At 38.3% G+C, this 21,686-nt stretch overlaps 1 protein-coding gene across 6 annotated transcripts in view; it reads right to left on the bottom strand.

The window, feature by feature from the left end:
• The window catches only part of CAB39L (calcium binding protein 39 like), a 127,002-nt gene that overhangs the window by 42,633 nt on the left and 62,683 nt on the right, over window positions 1-21,686 (bottom strand). For all 6 annotated transcript variants that reach the window (XM_042913623.1, XM_042913467.1, XM_042913706.1 and 3 more), the window contains one exon: window positions 17,020-17,138. In XM_042913623.1, coding sequence (XP_042769557.1) covers window positions 17,020-17,138 — 119 coding nt within the window. The remainder of the gene's footprint in view (window positions 1-17,019; window positions 17,139-21,686) is intronic.

Raw genomic sequence — 21,686 nt, 5'->3', positions numbered from 1 at the left:
CTTTGCAAAATCAAATCTACAAATACAATAGGGGAAATGGTAAATAAGGATATTTGAGAGGATTCAGTAAACTAGGGTAATATTTATTCATTTTTGTCTGTTTTATGCTGAATACTATTTATAAATGTCCTGTGAGTATTCCCTGAATAATTCATATTAACATTAAATGCTAATGTATTCAGATAGGCATGATTATTTGAAGAATATTTAAAAATGCCTATTTACAGTGTTAATAATTTCTCTTACCAAAGAACTTGAAAATCAGCCTGCTGGTACACATAGTAGAGTTATAGATGGAAAAAATGTTAAAATGTCATAAAGAGGGGTGTATTTTCTTTCTTTTTTTTTTTAAGTTTATTTCTTTATTTTGAGAGAGACAGAGACAGGGGCAAGGGAGGGCGCAGACAAGGAGGGAAAGAGAAAGAATCCCAAGTGGGTTCCGTACTAACATGGGGCTCGAACTCAACGAAATCGTGAGATCAGGACCTGAGCCAAAACGAAGAGTCCGACGCTTAACCCACTGAGCCACCCAGGCGCCCCCAAGAGGGGTGTATTTTCTAAAGTGTGAAGGAGAACACTTGTTTATTGGTAGAGTACTCTGGAGAGTATGAGATAAAGACTTGGCCTAGATAAAGAGCAAACATCATTAAAATCTAGGCTTATTATTACTGAGATATTTCTGGACTTTTGTAATTTGGCCCTAAACTTAACTTCCCAGTTTCATTTCTCATCCCACTCCCTATCTCTTTGGAGGACGCCATTCTCTCAACCTAGAATGTCCTTCTTACGCTTCTTCCTCTAAGATTCTCTCCCATCTTTCAAGGCTTTAGTTTAATGTCCCCTCCTCCTTGAAGTCTTTCACAATCACCTACCACTCAGGACTATTCTCTCTCCCCTTCGTATTCTTACAACAGCTTATCTGTAATACCAATTTAGCACTTTTTTCAATCTGTACTAGGTGACATCATCAATAAATTGTTATAAATCTGTTTTCTTCACGTCATTTCAAACAACTTCATTCTCCTTGTTACCTTCCTGTTCTCGTTACCTTCTCCTCTCCTCCTCTACCCCCATCTCCATATGGTGTCTGTATCTTGTTACTTTTCTCCATCCCCACCTCAATTTCCAAAGAGTTCTTAGCATAATATTTTGCACAAAGTAGGCATATAATGAAGGTAATAAGTTTCAAACTCTGACTGAAATTCTTAATACTAGAACTCTAATGAAAGTCAAACTCTGGCTTACACAAAAGGCTATATGATCTCCAGCCAACATTTTCTCATTTCTTAATCCAATTTCCAAACTGAGACTATCTACTAAAAGTTTATACTCCCAACTTTTGTGTATAATTAGTTCTCTTTTTCCTTTCATTGGGTGAAGTGTATTGGAACCATCTGTGATATACTATTTATTTTTGAGAACTAAGAAAATATTTTTTAAAATACTCCTCTTGGTCAGAACACTGGTTGCATCCCACTAGTTTGTGCCTGAGAGTGAAAATGTCATTCTCTGAGATGAGTTTCTTAAAGTTAGCAATACATTGGGATAGACAGAGAAATCCTTAATTTTACTCAGTACCCTTTAAGGGATCTATAATTCACATATGTCATTTCAACCTTACTACCCTTGAGGATATTGGCTTTTGATAATTTATTGCCTACTATATACAAATGTGCTCCACAAATTAAGCCTATCTGAAGTTTCAAATCTCAATAACATTAATATCCTTATTCTTGGTACAGAATAAATATCTCATCTATCCTATTCCACTTAAGAAAAAAGTTCCCAAGGCCAGGGACCACAATGAATCACTATGCCTCCACAATGACTAATTCATGTCAGGTTGCTAATGGAAAGATTAATCCAGTAAATGTTGAATCACTATTTTATAGAATTGAATTACATCTTCCTTCCTTGATTTGTAGTCTGTATCATACAGTCTAGACTCTAAAGAACTATGTTAGTTTGGAGAAGGCACACTACTATAGATGCATGCTTATTCAAAAAATCACAGCATCTAAGATCACTTTCAAATTTAATAAAAGCTAGAATGTAAGAGCAGTTGTCTCATCTAGAAGTGAGCTACAGTAAATATTATACCAAAAAAAAAAAAAAAAAACCAACGGCTAGAAGAGCTTGTGCAAGAATATCTCAAGAACACATATCACATAAGGGCAAAAATGACTTTTGTTTTTGCTGGAAGCAAACAATGTCAGGTAGTAGTTGGAAAAGTTTTATAAAATGTCATTCAACAAACACTTGGCCTCCTCAATATAGGCAAGAAGTTTTGTTTTTAATCTAGATATATTTGCTTACTTTAAAAATAATGATGGGGCACCTGGGTGGCTCAGTCGGTTAAGTGTCATTTCAACCTTACTACCCTTGAGGATATTGGCTTTTGATAATTTATTTATTTGATAATTTATTTATAATTCAGCTCAGGTCATGATCTCACAGTTCATGGGTTCGAGCCCCACATCAGGCTTTGCACTGACAGTACGGAGCCTGCTTCGGATTCTCTGTCTCCTTCTCTCTCTGCCCCTCCTCACTCATGTTCTCTCTCTCTCTCTCTCAAAAATAAATAAAACATTTAAAAAAATTAGAAAATAATGAGATATAATTCTGTCTACTAAAAAAGCTCAGAAGCAATTACAATCCAATGTCAATGAGAAGCCCTAGCATCCAGATTATAGTCTCTAAGAACCATTCCTCACTAAAAAGAACAAGAGTTTTTGGTAGAAATGGCTGATTCCAAGTCTGTGTTAGGAAATATACAAGATGAGCCTGGTCTATCTTGTGCCAGAAAGCAGGGAATCTCTCACATACTAATGGGAGTAATATAAAAAGGACATGGTCAACTTGAATGGACGATTGAGCACCAACAAGAAAAATGTGTGCAACTACATAAGACATATGGAAAAAAGTTACACAGAAGTTCATAGTGCTAATAAAGGGATGGGGGAGGGGGGGATGAGGGAGAGAGAAATAGAGAAAGAGAGAAAGATAAAAGAAACTCATTAGATGCCAATGTTAGTTCCTGGGGTAACAACTTCTCTCTAAATTGATAACTGAAGGAAATGAATTAGGCACTTATTCTCTCTCTCTGGTATGAATTGTATTTTAAAGTAATTAAATTGTTGTGGTAGATGAGAGAAAGTTATTCTCCTTAAAACTACTCTAGCCAATAAATGCACGAGGAATGACAGGATTAGAAAATCACCTTTTTGTAACCTCTAATGAAATGACTGAATCATACAGTGTTCATCAATGAATGGTCAAACAATTAAGTATAAGGCTGATGAGGAACTTTACAATGGATTAAGCTGTCTCCATCTGAACCCACTGCTCAATCTTAGCATTACTAAATGTTTGTCTCCTGATGAGATGTAATATGAACTGCACAACACCACTTACAAAATATGATTGCCAAAATAAAACCTAATCTAAATCTAATCAAGTCTTTAAATATAACCTCCAGGATATCAATACAGGAGATAGTGGAACAAGTTAAATGACATCATTAGGAAGCAATCTGACAAATCCAGAATGGAGGAAATTCTGTAGGATAATTAACTCAGGTTTTCAAAAAATCAATGACAAAAAGGGGAACAGACGCTACTGTCAATGAAAAGAGACTTTAAAAGACCCATGTGAGGGCACCTAGGTGGCTCAGTCAGCTACGTTTCTGGCTTTGGCTCATGTCATGATCTCGTGGTTTTTGGGTTTGAGCCCTACGATGGGCTCTGTGCTGACAGCTCAGAGCGTGGAGCCTGCACAGATTCTGTCTCCCTCTCTCTCTGCCTCTCTCTCTCTCTCTCTCAAAAATAAATAAACACTAAAAAAAGACCTATGTGACATTACATCCAAATACAACAACTGGATTTTGTTAGGATCCTTAACTGAACAAAAAGATAAATCTTACATAGCCACATGTAATTATCACGCTTAAAAATTAACAGTAATTCTTTAGTAACGAATACCCACTCCATATTCAAATTTCCTTGATTGCCCCCTCCTCAAATTTTCCATAGTTGGTTTGTTCAGGGCATAGAAGGCTCTTCATAATCTGTTCTCAGTCTTTCCAGCTTTATCTCCCACCCCTCCTTCTCATTCACACTGGACTCCAGTTACACCAGAAATCCTGTCATCCTCCAAACACATTATGCATTTTGATGCCTCCGTGCCTTTGCACGGGAAGTACTTGATCCTTCAACTCTTTGTGCCTTTCTGGCAATTTTCTACTTTAAGACTTGCTTCATTCTTGATGTCCCAGGCAGATATTATGGCTCCTTCATCTGAGTTCCTACAGAGTATACTGGTAAAGTAACAACAGTGAGTTGTAATGAGTTGTCTCTTCTCATTGTAGAGTATGACTGCTTGAAGACTGGAAAACTGGATAGTGTTCTGAGAGCACAGACTCTGGAGCCAGACTAATTGGGTTTAAATCATACTAGCTATTTGACTTTGGATAAGTTAGTTAACCTCTCCGGGCTGCAGTGTTCTCATGTATAAAACAGGTATACCAATAACAACAACAACAACAACAACAACAACAACAGCAATAACTATCCACAGGGTCTGACATCTAGTAAATAGCATCTTGACCTCTACCATTACTATTACTTACTGTTGTTAGTATTATTATTAGTAGTACTGTTATTATCATAGGCCCTTCATAAATGAACGAATAAGCAGTTTTAGCCTTATAAACCAAACTAAATATTAACTTTTCAGAAGAAATGGAAAGACATTTTACTTTTTTTTTTAATGTTTATTTTTGAGACGGAGAAAGAGTGTGTGCACAAGCAAGGGAGAGGGAGGGGGACAGAGGATCTGAAGTGGGGTCCGTGCTCACAGCAGAGAGCCCCATGTGGGGCTTGAACCTGAGAACCGTGAGAGTATGACCTGAGTCAAAGTTGGACCCTTAACTGACTGAGCCACCCAGATGCCCCTGGAAAGACATTTTATAAAACTCAAATTCCTCAAATTTGAGGAAGTTATTCTTAAAAATAAATAATTCCTATTTTTCTATTGTATAACTACATGAAAATGGAGTCATAGAAATCTGTACATTAACAAAGTGGCTTTTTAAGTAAGCAATTAAAATTATTTTCTCCACATATTAGAAAAATGAATGAAAGCTTTTTCTTAAATACAAGAAAAAAATGGCATACACTTACCTATTACAAGTTATACATTAAAATAGGGTCACTGGTAAATACAGGTGAGTAATGAGTAGAAAGTTCATATTTCAAATATAGAGAAGATTTTTTACTTACATCAATTTAAGAATTTGTTTATAGACTGAATGACTTGTTACATCAAATAATTTGTATAAGAATAATAGTCATTTGAATTCATCAGAAAACACACCATCAAATGGGACATGAAAACATTTTCAAATAATTAAAGGGAAAAAAATTAAAGGATAATTATAATAATGCCAAAAAAGGTTAATTATAATAATGACAAAAAAATTAAAGGTATAATGAAGATATATAAAGATACACTGATTATTCATACTCAGTAAATCTTATATGTAATCTTAATTTTTAAAAAACCAAGGTCCCACAAGTTTTACAGAGTCACACAGAAACAGTAGCCAATAGTAAAAAGTCATTAAAAAATGTCATTAAAAGAGATTCCAGTGGCGCCTGGGTGGCTCAGTCAGTTAAGTGTCTGACTCCTGATTTCAGTTCAGGTTGTGATCTCTCACAGTTCATGAGTTCAAGCCCCAAGATGGGCTCAGCGCTGACAGTGCACTATAGGGATTCTTTCTCTCCCTCTCTCTGCTCCTCCCCCGCTTGCACGTGCCCTATGTCTCTCTCGCTCTCAAAATAAATATTTTTTTTAAAGGAAAAACAAAGAGATTCCAATCATTACATGTGTCCTCAAAAATATCAACTCCTAACTCACAACATCACTTCTCAAACCCCCTTCCCTCCTCCCATCCACTCTGCAGCTACTTGGGAACTTCCTGCTGTTAAGCCTCCCAACCCTTTCCTGACATGGGTGAGTCTCCTCCTGATTCCGTCCTTCTCATCTCCACCTCTTGTCTGTGCAAAGTGGACATCACATCTAGCTTAGGCTAGTTCCCCTGCCTGGCTTCCCCATACCAATTCTTTTCCCAGCTCCATCTAACTGAACAGGGAGGGTGCGAGCCGTGGTGCACAATTACACTTTAATGCATCCTGTGCACAACACAGATAAAAGGCTCACTATAGATCTGTGATATGTTCCAGCAGTTAAATTATTAATAAATAGCATTTGCAATTAGCTGTGTATCTTCTGTCTTATTATTTCTAGAAATGGAAAAAAAGTTGTTTTCTTCAATGTAACTCACAATTTTTCACTGACTTAATTTTCTAAATAAATATCCAATTATGCTAAATTTTCATATCTTCCTTAAAGCATATTTAATATGTATCAAATTTACATACATTCTACTATCTATAAAAGGAATGAAGTTAATTTTAAATAACCCCACCATACTTTATAATTTATTGACTTGCCTTTCTTCTTCATTAATCTGAATTCTTATAGCTTAACAGTATTAGTTTTCTATTGTTGATAATTTCCTTGGTAAGAAGATACCATATCCGTGTCTTTCTTTAATTAAAAAAAATTTTTAATGTTTATTTATTTTGAGAGAGAGAGAGAAAGAGAGAGACAGTGCAAGTGGGGGAGGGGCACAGAGAAAGAAAAGGAGAGAGAAAATCTCAAGCAGGCTCTGCACTGTCAGCACAGAGCCCAATGTGGGGCTCAAACTCACGAAACCGTGAGATCACAACCTGAGCTGAGATACAGAGCTGCTTAACCGACTGAGCCACCCAGGCACCCCCCAAATCCAGGTCTTTAACATAGCCACTCGTATCTGGCATGGCTCTCTGCACAAAATAAATATAAGGTACTTGCCATCACCTGACTGTTAATCAGTGACAGTAGCTATAGGAGATCCCCCAGACCAATAATGCCCACTGCAGAATGGAGTTGCATGCATGCCTTCACACAGTGACCCCACCATGGAAGATACTGTTTTAGATCACCCACACCACTTCTCTTCTCCATGAGCCAACATGATCTCCAGGTCATGTCAGCATTCTCAGGAGATCATTTATTTACAAGCTAATCTTTTTTTTTTTTTTAATGTTTATTTATTTTTGAGACAGAGAGAGACAGAGCATGAATGGGGGAGGGTCAGAGAGAGAGGGAGACACACAATCGGAAGCAGGCTCCAGGCTCTGAGCTGTCAGCACAGAGCCTGAGGCGGGGCTCAAACCCACAGACTGCGAGATCACGACCTGAGCCGAAGTCGGACGCTTAACCGACTGAGCCACCCAGGCGCCCCCAAGCTAATCTTTTTTAACTACTAATAATTTATCCTCATTTCCTGAAACACAAATCTGATATGCTTCCTCTCTCCAAAACTCTTCAATGGCTCCCCCATTGTCTTCAGGATACCGTCAAATGCTTTAGAGCTTAAATTTTAGAATCTCCAGAAGTGGGTATAAATTGATCACCTTGGCCTTATTATCATCAATGACCAGCTGTGCAAATCATATTTGTGGGTCCATTAAATCTTGCAGATCCACTCCAGCTGCAAATGAGCACTTTCTTTATAATACTATTCTGGCAGTTGTATATGGCCTTAATTAATTATATTTGCTTAAAATTGTTTATATGTTTCTATGGGAATTGCAGCTCTTAAGAGGAATAGGGATAATAATTTCTCAGATTAGTAGTTATGGAATACCATGTGCTAGGTGATGTGTTTCATAAGCATTATCTCATTGAAGACTCATAATGACATACTGATGTAGGTATCATTATTGACTCCATATTACAAAGAGGAAACCAATGCATAAGGAAGTTAGATATCTTTGCCCAAGGTCTTACAGTAAGTAAGTGGCAGAACCCTGGCTGAAAACACAAATCTTTCTGATGATGCAGAGTCAATGACACAAAAGGCAACATTATTTTAGCGTGAAGGTAATACTACAAATTTTATTTTTATTTTACAGACAAGAAAACTGAGGCTCGAAAAGGTGCAGTGTCTTGCTTAAGGTCACAGAACCAGGAAGTGAAAGAGACAAGAAAAAGGAATAATCAGGGAACAAAAAAGAGTTCTTATAGTTGAAATGAAAATTCAATACAGTTTATCTTCAATAAAACATATATTAGGGGCACCTGGGTGGCTTAGTCAGGCATCCAACGTCTTGGTTTCAGCTCAAGTCATGATCTCACAGTTCATGAGTTCAATCCCTACACTGGGCTCCATGCTCACAGCGTGGAGCCTGCTTAGGATTCCCTTTCTCTCTCCCTCTCTCTCTGCCCCTCCTGTGTGTGCTCTCTCACAAAATAAACTAAACTTAAAAAAAAAAAAAGACATAATTAACACCTTCCAACACATAAAAAGATAAGAGATGGAAAACAGAAGAGATAAGAAATCAATCCTGGAAATTAAACTCTGACTAATAGGAAATCTAGAAAGTGAGAACAGAGAAAACGGAAGGGAAGAAATTTTCAAAGAAATAATATGTGACAGAGAATGATAGTGGTCCACCAAAACCCACTGTCGTCTTCTTTCTGGGCACTAGTCAATATCTCTCAGATTTCCTTCTTTAAGAATTAAGGGGCCAAATGACAAAGTGCTCTCAAATGGAATGGAAATGGGAATAATGTTGAGCCATTTCCAAGCTGGGGTTAAATTGTCTCCATGTATTTTCACCTTCCTGTGAGCTAAAATGGTAAAGGTGAACAACATGATCTTAGGAACCACATGGTGAGGAAGGCAGAAGACCCTGCTGACCCAAAACATCTGCTCTGCACTATTATATGACAAATAAACTTATCTGGGAGTGAAGCCACTCCATTTTGTGGCCTTTTATAAAGTTTAAAGTTTGTTATGAGTTTAGCCTACTCTCATTTATGATACAACTGTATTTCCCATTCCAGAACTGAAAGACACAATTTTCCAGTAAAAACAATATTTTCTACCAAAAAACAAAATAATCATAGTATACTACTTTGGTCAACAACGAATAATAATAATTACATACCCATGATAATTTAAATGTGAGTTTTAATAAAATAAAAAGTTGTGATAAAGTATATTGGGAGGATATGAGGAAGGAAAATAAAATAATGGTGGCAGTGAAAAAACTAAATTATCATCTAGTCTATAGAAAGTCAAAGGAACATTTTTAAAATTGATAAACCAAAAGATTAGTATAAGCTAGCTATTTAAAATATAGAGGTAAGGGGCGCCTGGGTGGCTCAGTGGGTTAAGCATCCGACTTTGGCCCAGGTCATGATCTCACCTCCGTGAGTTCGAGCCCCGCGTCGGGCTCTGTGCTGACAGTGCAGAGCCTGGAGCCTGTTTCAGATTCTGTGTCTCCCTCTCTGTCTCTGACCCTCCCGCATTCATGCTCTGTCTCTCTCTGTCTCAAGAATAAATAAACGTTAAAAAAAATTTTTAAAAATAAATAAAAAAAAAATATAGAGGTAAATACCAGATGAACAAATAAAAAAGATGAAAGTGGTTGTCTCTGGACAATGGGACTGAGGAATGGAGGAGGGAGAAGCAAAAAGCGGCTATGTGTTGGGGCACCTGGGTGGCTAAGTCAATTAAGCATCCAACTTCAACTTAGGTCATGATCTCACGGTTTGTGGGTTTGAGCCCCATGTCAGGCTCTGTGCTGGTGGCTCAGAGCCTGGAGCCTGCTTTGGGTTCTGTGTCTCCTCGCTCTGCCGATTCCCTGCTAATGCTCTGTCTCTCTCTCTCAAAAATAAATGAACGTTAAAAAAATTTTTTTAAACTGCTGTATGTTGATATATCTGATTTTTAAACTACATGTTATGTATTATCTTGAAACAAATGGGTTTTTCTTTTTTTGTATTTTTTTAATTTGCATCCAAGTTAGTTATCATATAGTGCAACAATGGTTTCAGGAGTAGATTCCTTAATGCCCTTCACCCATTTAGCCCATCCCCCCTCCCACAACCCCTCCAATAAACCTCTGTTTGTTCTCCATATTTGTCTCTTATGTTTCCCCCCTCCTTGTTTTTATATTATTTTTGCTTCCCTTCCCTTGTGTTCATCTGTTTTGTGTCTTAAAGTCCTTATGTGAGTGAAGTCATATATTTGTCTTTCTCTGACAAATTTTGCTTAGCATAACACCCTCTAGTTCCATCCACGTAGTTGCAAATGGCAAGATTTCATTCTTTTTGATTGCTGAGTAATACTGCATTGTATATATATACACCACATCTTCTTTATCCATTTATCCGTCAATGGACACTTGGGTTCTTTCCATATTTTAGCTAGTGTCGATAATGCTGCTATAAACATTGGGGTACATGTGCCCCTTTGAAACAGCATACCTGTATCCCTTGTATAAATACCAAGTAGTGCAATTGCTGGATCATAGGGTGGTTCTATTTTTAATTTTTTGAGGAAGCTCCATACTGTTTTCCAGAGTGGCTACACCAGTTTTCATTCCTACCAGCAGTGCAAAACAGATCCTTTCTCCACATCCTTGCGAACATCTGTTGTTGCCTGAGTTGTTAATGTCAGCCATTCTGACAAGTGTAAGGTGGTATCTCATTGCGGTTTTGATTTGGATTTCCCTGATGATGAGTGACGTTGAGCATTTTTTCATGCACCGGCTGGCCATCTGGATGTCTACTTTGGAGAAGTGTCTATTCATGTCTTTTGTCCATTTCTTCACTGGATTATTTGTTTTTTGGGTGTTGAGTTTGATACTTTATAGATTTTGGATACTAACCCTTTACCTGATATGTCGTTTACAAATATCTTCTCCCATTCCGTCGGTTGCCTTTTAGTTTTGCTGATTGTTTCCTTCCCTGTGCAGAAGCTTTTTATTTTGATGAGGTACCAATAGTTCATTTTTACTTTTGTTTCCCTTGCCTCCGGAGATGCATTAAGTAAGAAGTTGCTGAGGCCAAGGTCAAAGAGGTGTTTGCCTGCTTTCTCCTGGAGGATTTTGATGGCTTCCTTTCTTACATTTAGGTCTTTCATCCATTTTGAGTGTGTTTTGGGGTATGGTGTAAGAAAGTGGTCCAGGTTCATTTTTCTGCATGTTGCTGTCCAGTTTTCCCAGCACCACTTACTGAAGAGACTCTTTATTCCATTGGATATTCTTTCCTGCTTTGTCAAAGATTAGTTGGCCATACGTTTGTGGGTCCATTTCTCAGTTCTCTATTCTCTTCCATTGATCTGTGTGTCTGCTTTTGTGCCAATACCATACTGTCTTGATGATTACAGCCTTGTAATACAGCTTGAAGTCTTGCTTCCACAGGCAATCCTTGCTTCAGGAGGATTGTCATGCCTCCTGCTTTGGTTTTCTTTTTCAAGATTGCTTTGGCTATTCAGGGTCTTTTCTGGTTCCATACAAATTTTAGGATTGTTTGTTCTAGCTCTGTGAAGAATGTTCTCTGCATCTATTGAGAGGATCATATGGTTCTTGTCCTTTTTTTATTGATGTGATGAATCACATTGATTGTTTTGCAGATATTGAACCAGCCCTGCATCCCAGGTATAAACCCCACTTGGTCATGGTGAAAAATTTTTTTAATGTATTGTTGGATCCAGTTGGCTAATATTTTCTTGAGGATTTTTGCATACATGTTCATCAGGGAAATTGGTCTATAATTCTCCTTTTTAGTGGGGTCTTTGTCTGGTTTTGGGATCAAGGTCATGCTGGCTTCATAGAAAGAGTTTGGAAGTTTTCCTTCCATTTCTATTCTTTGGGACAGCTTCAAGAGAGTACGTGTTAACTCCTCCTTAAATGTTTGGTAGAATTCCCCTGGAAAGCCATCTGGCCCTGGACTCTTGTTTTTTGGGGAGATTTTTGATTCCTAATTCGATTTCTTTACTGGTTATGGGTCTGTTCAAATTCTCTGTTTCTTCCTGTTTCAGTTTTGGTAGTGTATATGTTTCTAGGAATTTGTCCATTTCTTCCAGATTGCCCATTTTATTGGCATATAATTGCTCATAATATTCTCTTATTATTATTTTTATTTTGCTGTGTTGGTTGTGATCTCTCCTCTTTTGTTCTTGATTTTATTTATTTGGGTCCTTTCTTTTTTCTTTTTGGTCAAACTGGCTAGCGGTTTATCAGTTTTGTTAATTCGTTCAAAGAACCAGCTTCTGGTTTCATTGATCTGCTCTACTGTTTTTTGGTTTCGATGGCATTGATTTCTGCTCTAATCTTTATTATTTCCTGTCTTCTGCTGGTTTCAGGTTTTATTTGCTATTCATTTTCCAGCTCTTTAAGGTGTAAGGTTAGGTTGTGTATCTGATACCTTTCTTCCTTCTTTAGGAAGGTCTGGATTGCTATATACTTCCCTCTTATGGGAACCTGCATCGCAGAAGTTTTGGGCTGTGGTGTTATGATTTTCACTGGCTTCCATGTACTTTTTAATTTCTTCCTTAACTTCTTGGTTAGCCCATTAATTCTTTAGTAGGATGTTCTTTAGTCTCCAAGTATTTGTTACCTTTCCGAATTTTTTCTTGTGGTTGATTTTGAGTTTCATAGCATCGTGGTCTGAAAATATGCATGGTATGATCTCGATCTTTTAGTACTTGTTGATGGCAGATTTGTGTCCCAGTATGTGATCTATTCTGGAGGATGTTCCATGTGCACTGGAGAAGAATGTATATTCTGCTGCTTTAGGATGAAATGTTCAGAATATATCTGTTCAGTCCATCTGGTCCAGTATGTCATTCAAAGCCATTGTTTTCTTGTTGATTTTCTGGTTTAGATGATCTGTCCATTGCTGTAAGTGCAGCATTGAATCCCCTACTATTATGGTATTATCAGTAAGTTTCTTTATGTTTGTGATTAATTCATTTATATATTTGGGTTTTCCCACATTTGGAGCATAAATGTTTACAGTTGTTAGTCTTCTTGGTGGATAGACCCCTTAATTATGATATAATGCCTGCTTCACCTCTTATTACATTCTTTATTTTAAAGTCTAGATTATCTGATATCAGTATGGCTATTCTGGCTTTCTTTTGGTGACCATTAGCATGATAGATGGTTCTCCATCCCCTTACTTTCAATATGAAGATGTCTTTCGGTCTAAAGTGGGTCTCTTGTAAACAGCATATAGATGGATCTTGTTTTCTTATCCATTCTGTTACCCTATGTCTTTTGATGGGAGCATTTAGTCCATTGACATTTAGAGTGAGTACTGAAAGATATGAATTTATTTACATTATGTTGCTTCTAGAGTTGGAGTTTCTTGTGGTGTTCTCTGGTCATTTCTAGTCTTTGATGCTTTTGGTATGTATGTATGTATGTATGTATGTATGTATATCTTTTCTCCCCCAAGAAAGTCCCTGTTAAAATCTCTTCCAGGGCTGGTTTAGTGGTCACAAACTCCTTTAATTTTTGTTTGTGTGGGAAACTTTTTATTTCTCCGTCTATTTTGAATGACAGCCTTGCTGGATAAAGAATTCCTGCTGCATATTTTTCTGAATCAGGACATTGAATATATCCTCCCACTCTTTTCTGGCCTGCCACATTTCTGTGGATAGGTCTGCTGCAAACCTGATCTGTATTCCCTTGTAGGTTAAGGACCCTTTTTTTCCCTTCCTGCTTTCATGATTCTTTCCTTGCCAGAGTAATTTGTGAATTTGACTATGGTATGTCTTGTTGGTGGCTGTTTTGTATTGAGTCTAATGTGAGTCCTCTGTGCTTCCTGGATTTTGATGTCTGTGACTTTCCCCAGGTTAGCAAAGTTCTCTGCTATGATTTGCTCACATAACCTTTCTACCCACTTTTCTCTCTCTTCATCTTCTGGGACCCCTATGATTCTGATGTTGTTCCTTTTTTTTTTTTTTTTTTTTTTTTTTTAAATTTTTTTAACGTTTATTTATTTTTGAGACAGAGAGAGAGCATGAACAGGGGAGGGTCAGAGAGAGAGGGAGACACAGAATCAGAAGCAGGCTCCAGGTTCTGGGCCATCACCAGCCCAGAGCCCGACGCGGGGCTCGAACTCACGGACCGTGAGATCGTGACCTGAGCTGAAGTCGGACGCTTAACTGACTGAGCCACCCAGGCGCCCCTGATGTTGTTCCTTTTTAGTGAGTCACTGATTTCTCTAATTCTTAAATCATGCTTTTTTGCCTTAGTCTCCCTCTTTTTTTCTGCTTCATTATTCCCCATAAGTTTGTCCTCTCTATCTCTGATTCTCTGCTCTGCCTCATGCATCCTTGTCATCATGGCATCCATTCGAGATTGCAGCTTAGTTATACCATTTTTTATTTGATCCTGACTAGCTTTTACTTCCTTTATCTCTGCAGAAAGGGATTCTAATCTGTTTTCAACTCCAGCTAGTATTCTTAACTATCGTGATTCTAAATTCTGTTTCAGACATCTTGTTGCATCTGTGTTGGTCAAGTCCCTGGCAGTCGTTTCTTCCTGCTCTTTCTTTTGGGGTGAAATCCTTCATTTCGTCATTTTGAAGGGAGAAAAGTCATTAATGAGGTAAAAAAAAATTAAAATTAAAAAAATAAAATTAAAAAATTAAAAACAACACACACACACACATATAAATCAAATAAATGATGCTAGATCCTAGGTGTTTTGGTCTGGGTGTTTAAAGGGGCTTAATAGATTAGAGAAAAAAGGGGAAAGAAAAAAAAAGGAAATCATTTGAAAATTTGAAAAACTGAATACACTGAAATAGAATAAAATGAAATGATGGAAATAAAATAGAATTTGAAAAAAATTACACAAAAGTAAAAAATATAGTAGAAAAAAATTAAAGGTATTTTTAATAAAAGTTGACAATGAAAATTTTTCTGTATTCATGAAAAAGAAATGAAAGAGAAAAAGAATATTGAATAGATGGACCAGTGAACAAACTGAAATATGATTGAATGACTTCGTTTTCGCCTAGAAGTCAAACTATGAATCGCTTTATATTCCATAAACTAAGCAGATGGAGAGATTTGTATTCCTGAAGAGTGAGGTTGGCCCAGTTGGACTGGGCTTAGTGTAACAACTCTGTTCTCCACTAGATGGCGCTGCTTAGTTTACTGGTGTGAATTGTGGTGGAGCTTATAGGTGTGTATGCCCATGAGCGGGAGGGGTGAAAATGGCATCACCCAGCTACCCAGTCTCTAGTATCAGAACTCTGTTCTCCCCATCCATAATTGCACACCTGTCCTTTGTCTCCGGCTTCTGTCCACTCCCCACTCCTACACTGTCCATGACCAAACCCCAGGCAGCTCCTCCCTCCTGAGTTTTATCTCAAATGTGGCTGTTTTTCCTGACCCCTTACTTCTGAGGGACTGTGGCTTTGACCCGTTCCGCCACTCTGCGGGAGGGCCTAACTGAGCAATGGCTGGGTGCTGGCCGCACCCAGGAACATTCACGGGAACGTGCTGCTGCTGATGCCCAGAGACTGTGGCTGGGTGCCAGCCCACCCCAGAAAAAGTTCCCGAGATGGTGTAGCAGCAGCGTTTCAGGGATTAGGAAAAATCACAACACACATCTGGCACCAGGCTTCACCCCCAACGACCTTGTACTAGCACCAGCAAATGTGGGTGTTCTTCTGAGGCCACTGGGGCCTTTCCCTGGGGGAGGCCACACAGCCTCTATCAGATGTCCTCCCAGCAGGGGAACTGCCTCTCCTCATGTGGCCGGAAGACCCCCGGACTTCACTTTGCTCCAGGGGATTTGCCCTTCTTACCAGAGCACCTCCAGGTATCAAGCTGTGGAGTTTCAGACTCTGTGCTCCCCCTGTTTATAGAGTTCTAATGGAATTTAAGCCCTCTCCTTTCTCCTTTCTCCCTTTTTAGTTCAGTCCCTTTGGCTGTTTCCACTTTTCCACTTTCTCTCCACCTGATTTTTGGGGGGTGCTTTTCCCATACTCTCCCCTCCTCTCTGTCCTCTCTCCACAGGCAAAAACTGCTCCCTGCCCTCCACGGCTTCTCTCTCCCCCAGTTGACCTCTCCACATCGCATACCTGCTGAGTTCTGTCGTTAAGGTTGTACAGATCATTGTGTTAATCCTCAAATCAGTTTTCTAGGTGTGCAGAATGCTTTAGTGTTGATCTGGCTGTATTTCATGGACGCGAGACACAAAAAAAACTTCCATGCTGTTCCACCATCTTTGGTCCTCCCCCCAATTAAGTATTTTTAAATGTACCAGGGAGGAAATGGGAACTGAACATAGATGAGATGGGGTAGGTATGGAACAGCATGCTAGGTTTGAGACTGTGAGGTAGAAAAATAGGGCAGAGGAAGAAGAAGACAGTCTGCTGTCCCCAAGACGTGCTACATCCAGATCTCTGGTCTTTGGGAGTTAGAGTAGACACAGAATGTCCTTGAAACATTTGTAAATGAGTATACATATAAAAAAATAATAAGAGATTCTATTATCTGACTAGACTTTAGTTTTTTGGCTTATATATATATATATATATACACACACATGTATATGTATATATACATATATATATACATATACATGTGTGTGTATATATATATATATACATATACTGCACAAGCAGATATGCTTCCCCACATGGAAGCATGTCACCTTGGCAGATGCTAGCCAGCCACTGGAAGGTGTGTGTGTGTGTGTGTGTGTGTGTGTGTGTGTATGTGTATTGAGGTTCAGGGTCAGGGGATTCGGTCTCATGCAAACAGGAAAAGGGTAACTGCATAGCTAAGAAAAGGGCAGATTGGGAAACACAGTTAATAATATAATAAGAAGAGACAGAGATAACAGGAAAGTAGAGGAAAAAGAAACAGTAAATGGAAGGAACTCTATTTAGAAACATACAAAGAAAAGATTTTGCTGTAACCCATGTAATCATAGAAATGTAGATTTGGAGGGCTGACCTCAAGTATGGCAAATAGCTTTCCTGTGATTCCAAATGAGAACCCATCATATCTCAAATGAGGCTAATGCTATAATACTTTTAACAACTATTCTATAATCAAACCTACTTCTTTAAAGGAAACCATGTACCTACCCTTTGAGGAGCATAAACAGGATATGAGGATGAGCACTAATGTACTCCACAGTAGGACTCCGAGTGCCTATCTGTCTTCTCAGGATGTTGTTAAATATCTGGGTCACATCTTTTTTTCCCTGTTAAAGAAACAACCAACCATTAAATTGCACACTTGAAATAGTTTAATTATGGAGTGTAAGTTTTATCTCAAAAGCTGTGTATACACACATACACACACACCAAGAGAAATAGCACTCTTCTTTGTAATATCCAAAAACATTAACTTATTCTTGTCATATATCTTTAGTCAGCTGTACTTTCATACATTCAAACAGTCTACAAAATGGATGCAGCTCTTTTCCAAAGGATTTGCACTGTGGTTAATTTGAATAAGTAGAAGTCTGTTCTCACTGTCATAAATGAAATGGCACAGAAGAATATAAAACAGCAGTGAATTGAATTCTTTATGCTTTTTTACTATTTAGCTTTATATAAGAAGAAATTAAGATTAACATTTTTAAGCCTTCATAAACAAGGAGGGAAAATGGTGAAGGAAAATAAAGATTTTAGGAAATGTAGGGTGGAATCAAATTCCTGTTTCTTACATGTACTTTTAAGTAATTTCTTCCCTCCACTTTATCCATTCCCAAGTTGGTGTATTACCAAAAAAAAAATAATAAAAAAAAAGATCAGTTTTCTATTAGGTGAATATATATGATTTAGGTGATATTAAGAGATCATATTTAACCTAGAAGACAGACGGGACCACTCAGTCCTAGTAGCTGAAGCCAGAAGAACTATAGCCAGTCTCAGACAGAACTTTTTAGAGTCCTCATATACCAGACTTCCAGTCTTACACACCCTACAACCTCAGGCTAGTCTGCTTCACCAACTGAAGCTCTGAATGGAATAGGAGGTTGTTTTCTGTTTTGTTTTGTTTCTTTGTTTTGTTTTTTGTTTTTAAGATTTTATTTTTAATTAATCTCTACACCCAATGTGGGGCTTGAACTCACAACCCAGGGATTAAGAGTTGTGTGCTCTTCTGACTGAGCCATCCATGTACCCAGAACAGGAGATTTTTATATGAAAATAAGGACAAGAATGACATTCCATTCTCAGTTACTATGGCCCTGATTCTGGCCTTAATCTCTCAACTGAACTGTCAAAGAGCATCTTCCAGTTATGCCCTCCACTTCAAAGCAGTCTTCACTCTGCAGAGTGAGCTTACTAAAAATGCAAATAACTATGCCATTCTCTTCTCTTTTTAAAAATGTTTATTATTTTGAGAGAGAGAGAGAGAGAGAGAGAGAGAGAGCACATAGGTGGGAAAGGGGCAGAGAGAAAGGGAAAGAGAAAATACCAAGCAGGCTCCATGCTGTCAGCTCAGAGCCTGACATGGGGCTCGATCCCATGAACTGTGAGATCATGATCTGAGTTGAAATCAAGAGTTGGACACTTAACCGACTGAGCCACCAAGGCGCCCCACCATTCTATTCTCTTAATCTCTTCAGTGCCCCCCTTTTGCTTTGAAAAAGTCCAGTACCTTCCATGATCTGAACCTTGCCTACCTTTCCAGCCACTTCTCTTACTTTTCAATTCCTACTTCAAGTTCTATTAATAACAAATTGCTGTATTGCATACACTTATACACAATCTTTCATTTCTGTACCTTTATTCATGTTGTATTTGTCCTGAATGCTCTTCCTTCCTTTCTTTTCCTAGCTAAATCTTAGTCATCCTGTAATCGGGGCATAGGGGTGCAAGAGCACCTGGTTCTGGGGGTCCCAAACAGACCAGGTTAAGCCACGTGCCACTGACAAAATCCACAAGTAGAGAGATGAGTGAGGGTGACCCAAGAAAGGGATTTATTTTGGTGAGGCCAACACTGGGAAGACAGCAGACTAGCGTCTGCTAGTTTCCAAAGTGCTGAAAATACTTCTAGGTTTATATAAGGAGAATGTGGGACAAAGGTTGGTGGGTACATGTGGGTAAGCTATAAAGATCATTGTCTTGGGGTCAGTCACGTGGGGTCTTGCTGATGTCACAGCAGACCTCATTGCTTGCGGGGATAGTTGTGGTTCCCGCCAAGGGATGCTTTGCCTGCAGGGGTCTTTTGCCTAAGTTAAGAGATAAGCTGGAAAGAACAACTTAATCAATAAGAAAGTACAGACAGGTCAAAATGGAGGTAGTCGAAGTCCTCTTTTAATCCTTCAGATTCAGTTCAGGAGTACTCATCTCTGAGATAACTGTTCTTCTCTGTATTACAACAACATCTTTGCCTACGTAGACCAGTAGGTCTCCTCTTTCCTGTCTACCACTACCTCCATCTCTACCACGGTCAACTTATTAAGAAGTGCTTACTCTGTGCCAGGCACTTATACTAAGAACTTTATATGTATTTTCCAATCCTCATAACAACCTTATAATGTACATCTTATAAGTAAGGAAATTAAGGACTAGTGAGGTTACCTTACTCAGGTGGCATGTGAGAAAGCCACAACTCCATCCCAAACTGATGGAATCCAGAGTCTAGGTTCTTAGCCATCATACTAAGCTGACTCCAACAATGAGCACAGAACACTGAAATTAATGAATTTCGTCTCTAAAGTCCTCATCACACTGTTAGCTCCCAAGGAAAGCCATATTTCAATGTCCATAGTAGGGACCAATAGATAGCAGCATTCAATATTGACTGTCCTGACTTACTACTTTAGAGGCATAGTCATTTGTAAACCCTTTAGCACAAACAGAGACCACTGAATCTCGCTTATCTATTATTGAGGCACTTTTTTAATAATAAAAGAACTAGGACTCAAAAGGAAAAGAAGACAATAAGATTATTCAATTAATTACTCAATCTTAAAGCTATTAGACATATGAAATGTGCACTAAGGACTGATTAAGAATACTAACATAGAAAAATATTCTTAAAGAATATCTGAAAGGATAAAATATTCTTAAAGGATTAACTTTGTCAAAAATTGGCTTGAGGGCACCTGGGTGGCTCGGTCAGTTAAGCATCAGACTCTTTATTTTGGCTCAGGTCGTGATCTTACAGTTTGTGAGTTCAAACCCCACATCAGGCTGTGCGCTGACAGCGTGGAACCTAATTGGGATTTTCTCTCTCCCTCTGTCTCTGCCCCTTCCCTACTCGTGTGTGCACCTGGGTGTGAGCTCTCTCTCTCTCTCTCGAAAATAAATAAACTTAAAAAAAACTGGCTCGAAATGGATCACAGACTTAAATATAAAACGTAGAACTATAAAACTTCTAGAAAAAAATAGAGGAAAATCCTCAGGAACTAGATTTAGGCATATGATTCTTAAACTTGACACTAAAAGCACAATCTGTAAAACAAATACAGACTTAAGACAAGTCTTAAATAGACTTCATCAAAATTCAGGACTTAAGCTTTGCAAAAGATCTTGTTAATAGTATGAAAAGACAAGCTACAGACTAGGAGAACTTCATAACATATATATGACAAAAACCTAGTGTCTAGAATATGTAAAGAGTCCTCAGAACTTTTTTTTTGAATGTTTATTTATTTTGAGAGAGAGACAGAGAACAAGCAGGGAAGTTGCAGAGATGGAGAGAGAGAATCCCAAGCAGGCTCCACACTCAGCACAGAGCCCGATACGGGGCTCGATCTTACGACCATGACTGATGTTCTGAGCTGAAATCAAGAGTCAGATGCTTAACTGACTGAGCCACCCAGGTGCTCCCCTCAGAACTTAACAGTACAAAATACAAACCAATTAGAAAATGGGCAAAAGACATGAAGAGATATTTCACCAAAGATCTACAGATGACTACAAGCACATAAAAGATGTTCATCATAATTAGCCATTAGGGAAATGCAAATTAAGACCACCAGGAGAAATTACTACATATACCTATCAAAATGGCTAAAATAAAAAAGTGACAACAGCAAATGCTGACAGAGATGCAGAGAAACTGCACTTGTACACTGCCGGTGGGAGATCTAATATATATGGTCAATCTGGAAAACGATTTGGCAATTTCTTTAAAAACTTAACATGCAACTGCTATATTGGTGTTGCACTCCTAGTATTTATCACAGAGAAATGAAACCTGGCCATGAATGTTCATAGCAGCTTTATTTATGATAACCAAAAGCTAGAAACAACCTAGAAATCCTTCCACAGGTAAATGGTGAAACAGACTATGCTACATCCATACCAGGGGCTCAGGAATAAAAAAGGAATGCTTTTTTTTTTTTAAAAGCTTACTTATTTATTATTTGGGTGAGGGGCAAAGAGAAGGAAGGGAGAGAGAGAAACCCAAGCAGGCTCTGTGCCACTAGTGTGGAGCCCGATGCAGGGTTGGATCTCACAAACTCTGAGATCATGATCTGAGCAGAATTCAAGAGTCGGATGCTTAACTGACTGAGCCACTCAGGTGCCCCCAAAAGGAATGAACTTTGATACATGCAACAGCCTGGATGAATCTTGAGGAATTATGCTGAGTGAAAAGTGCCAGCAACAAAAGGTTACACAATCTAAATGTCCATCGACAGACAAATGGGTAAGAGAGATGTGATATATATACACTGTAATATCACACAGCTATAAAAAAGAGTAAGATTGTGCCATCTGAGACAATATGGATGGACATAAAGAGTATTATTCTAAGTGAAATAAGTCAGACTGAGGAAGATGAATAC

This window comes from Panthera leo, chromosome A1 (genome assembly GCF_018350215.1).
Source record: "Panthera leo isolate Ple1 chromosome A1, P.leo_Ple1_pat1.1, whole genome shotgun sequence".
Classification (NCBI taxonomy): Eukaryota; Metazoa; Chordata; class Mammalia; order Carnivora; family Felidae; genus Panthera; species Panthera leo.
This window is presented reverse-complemented; position numbering and strand designations above follow the sequence as displayed.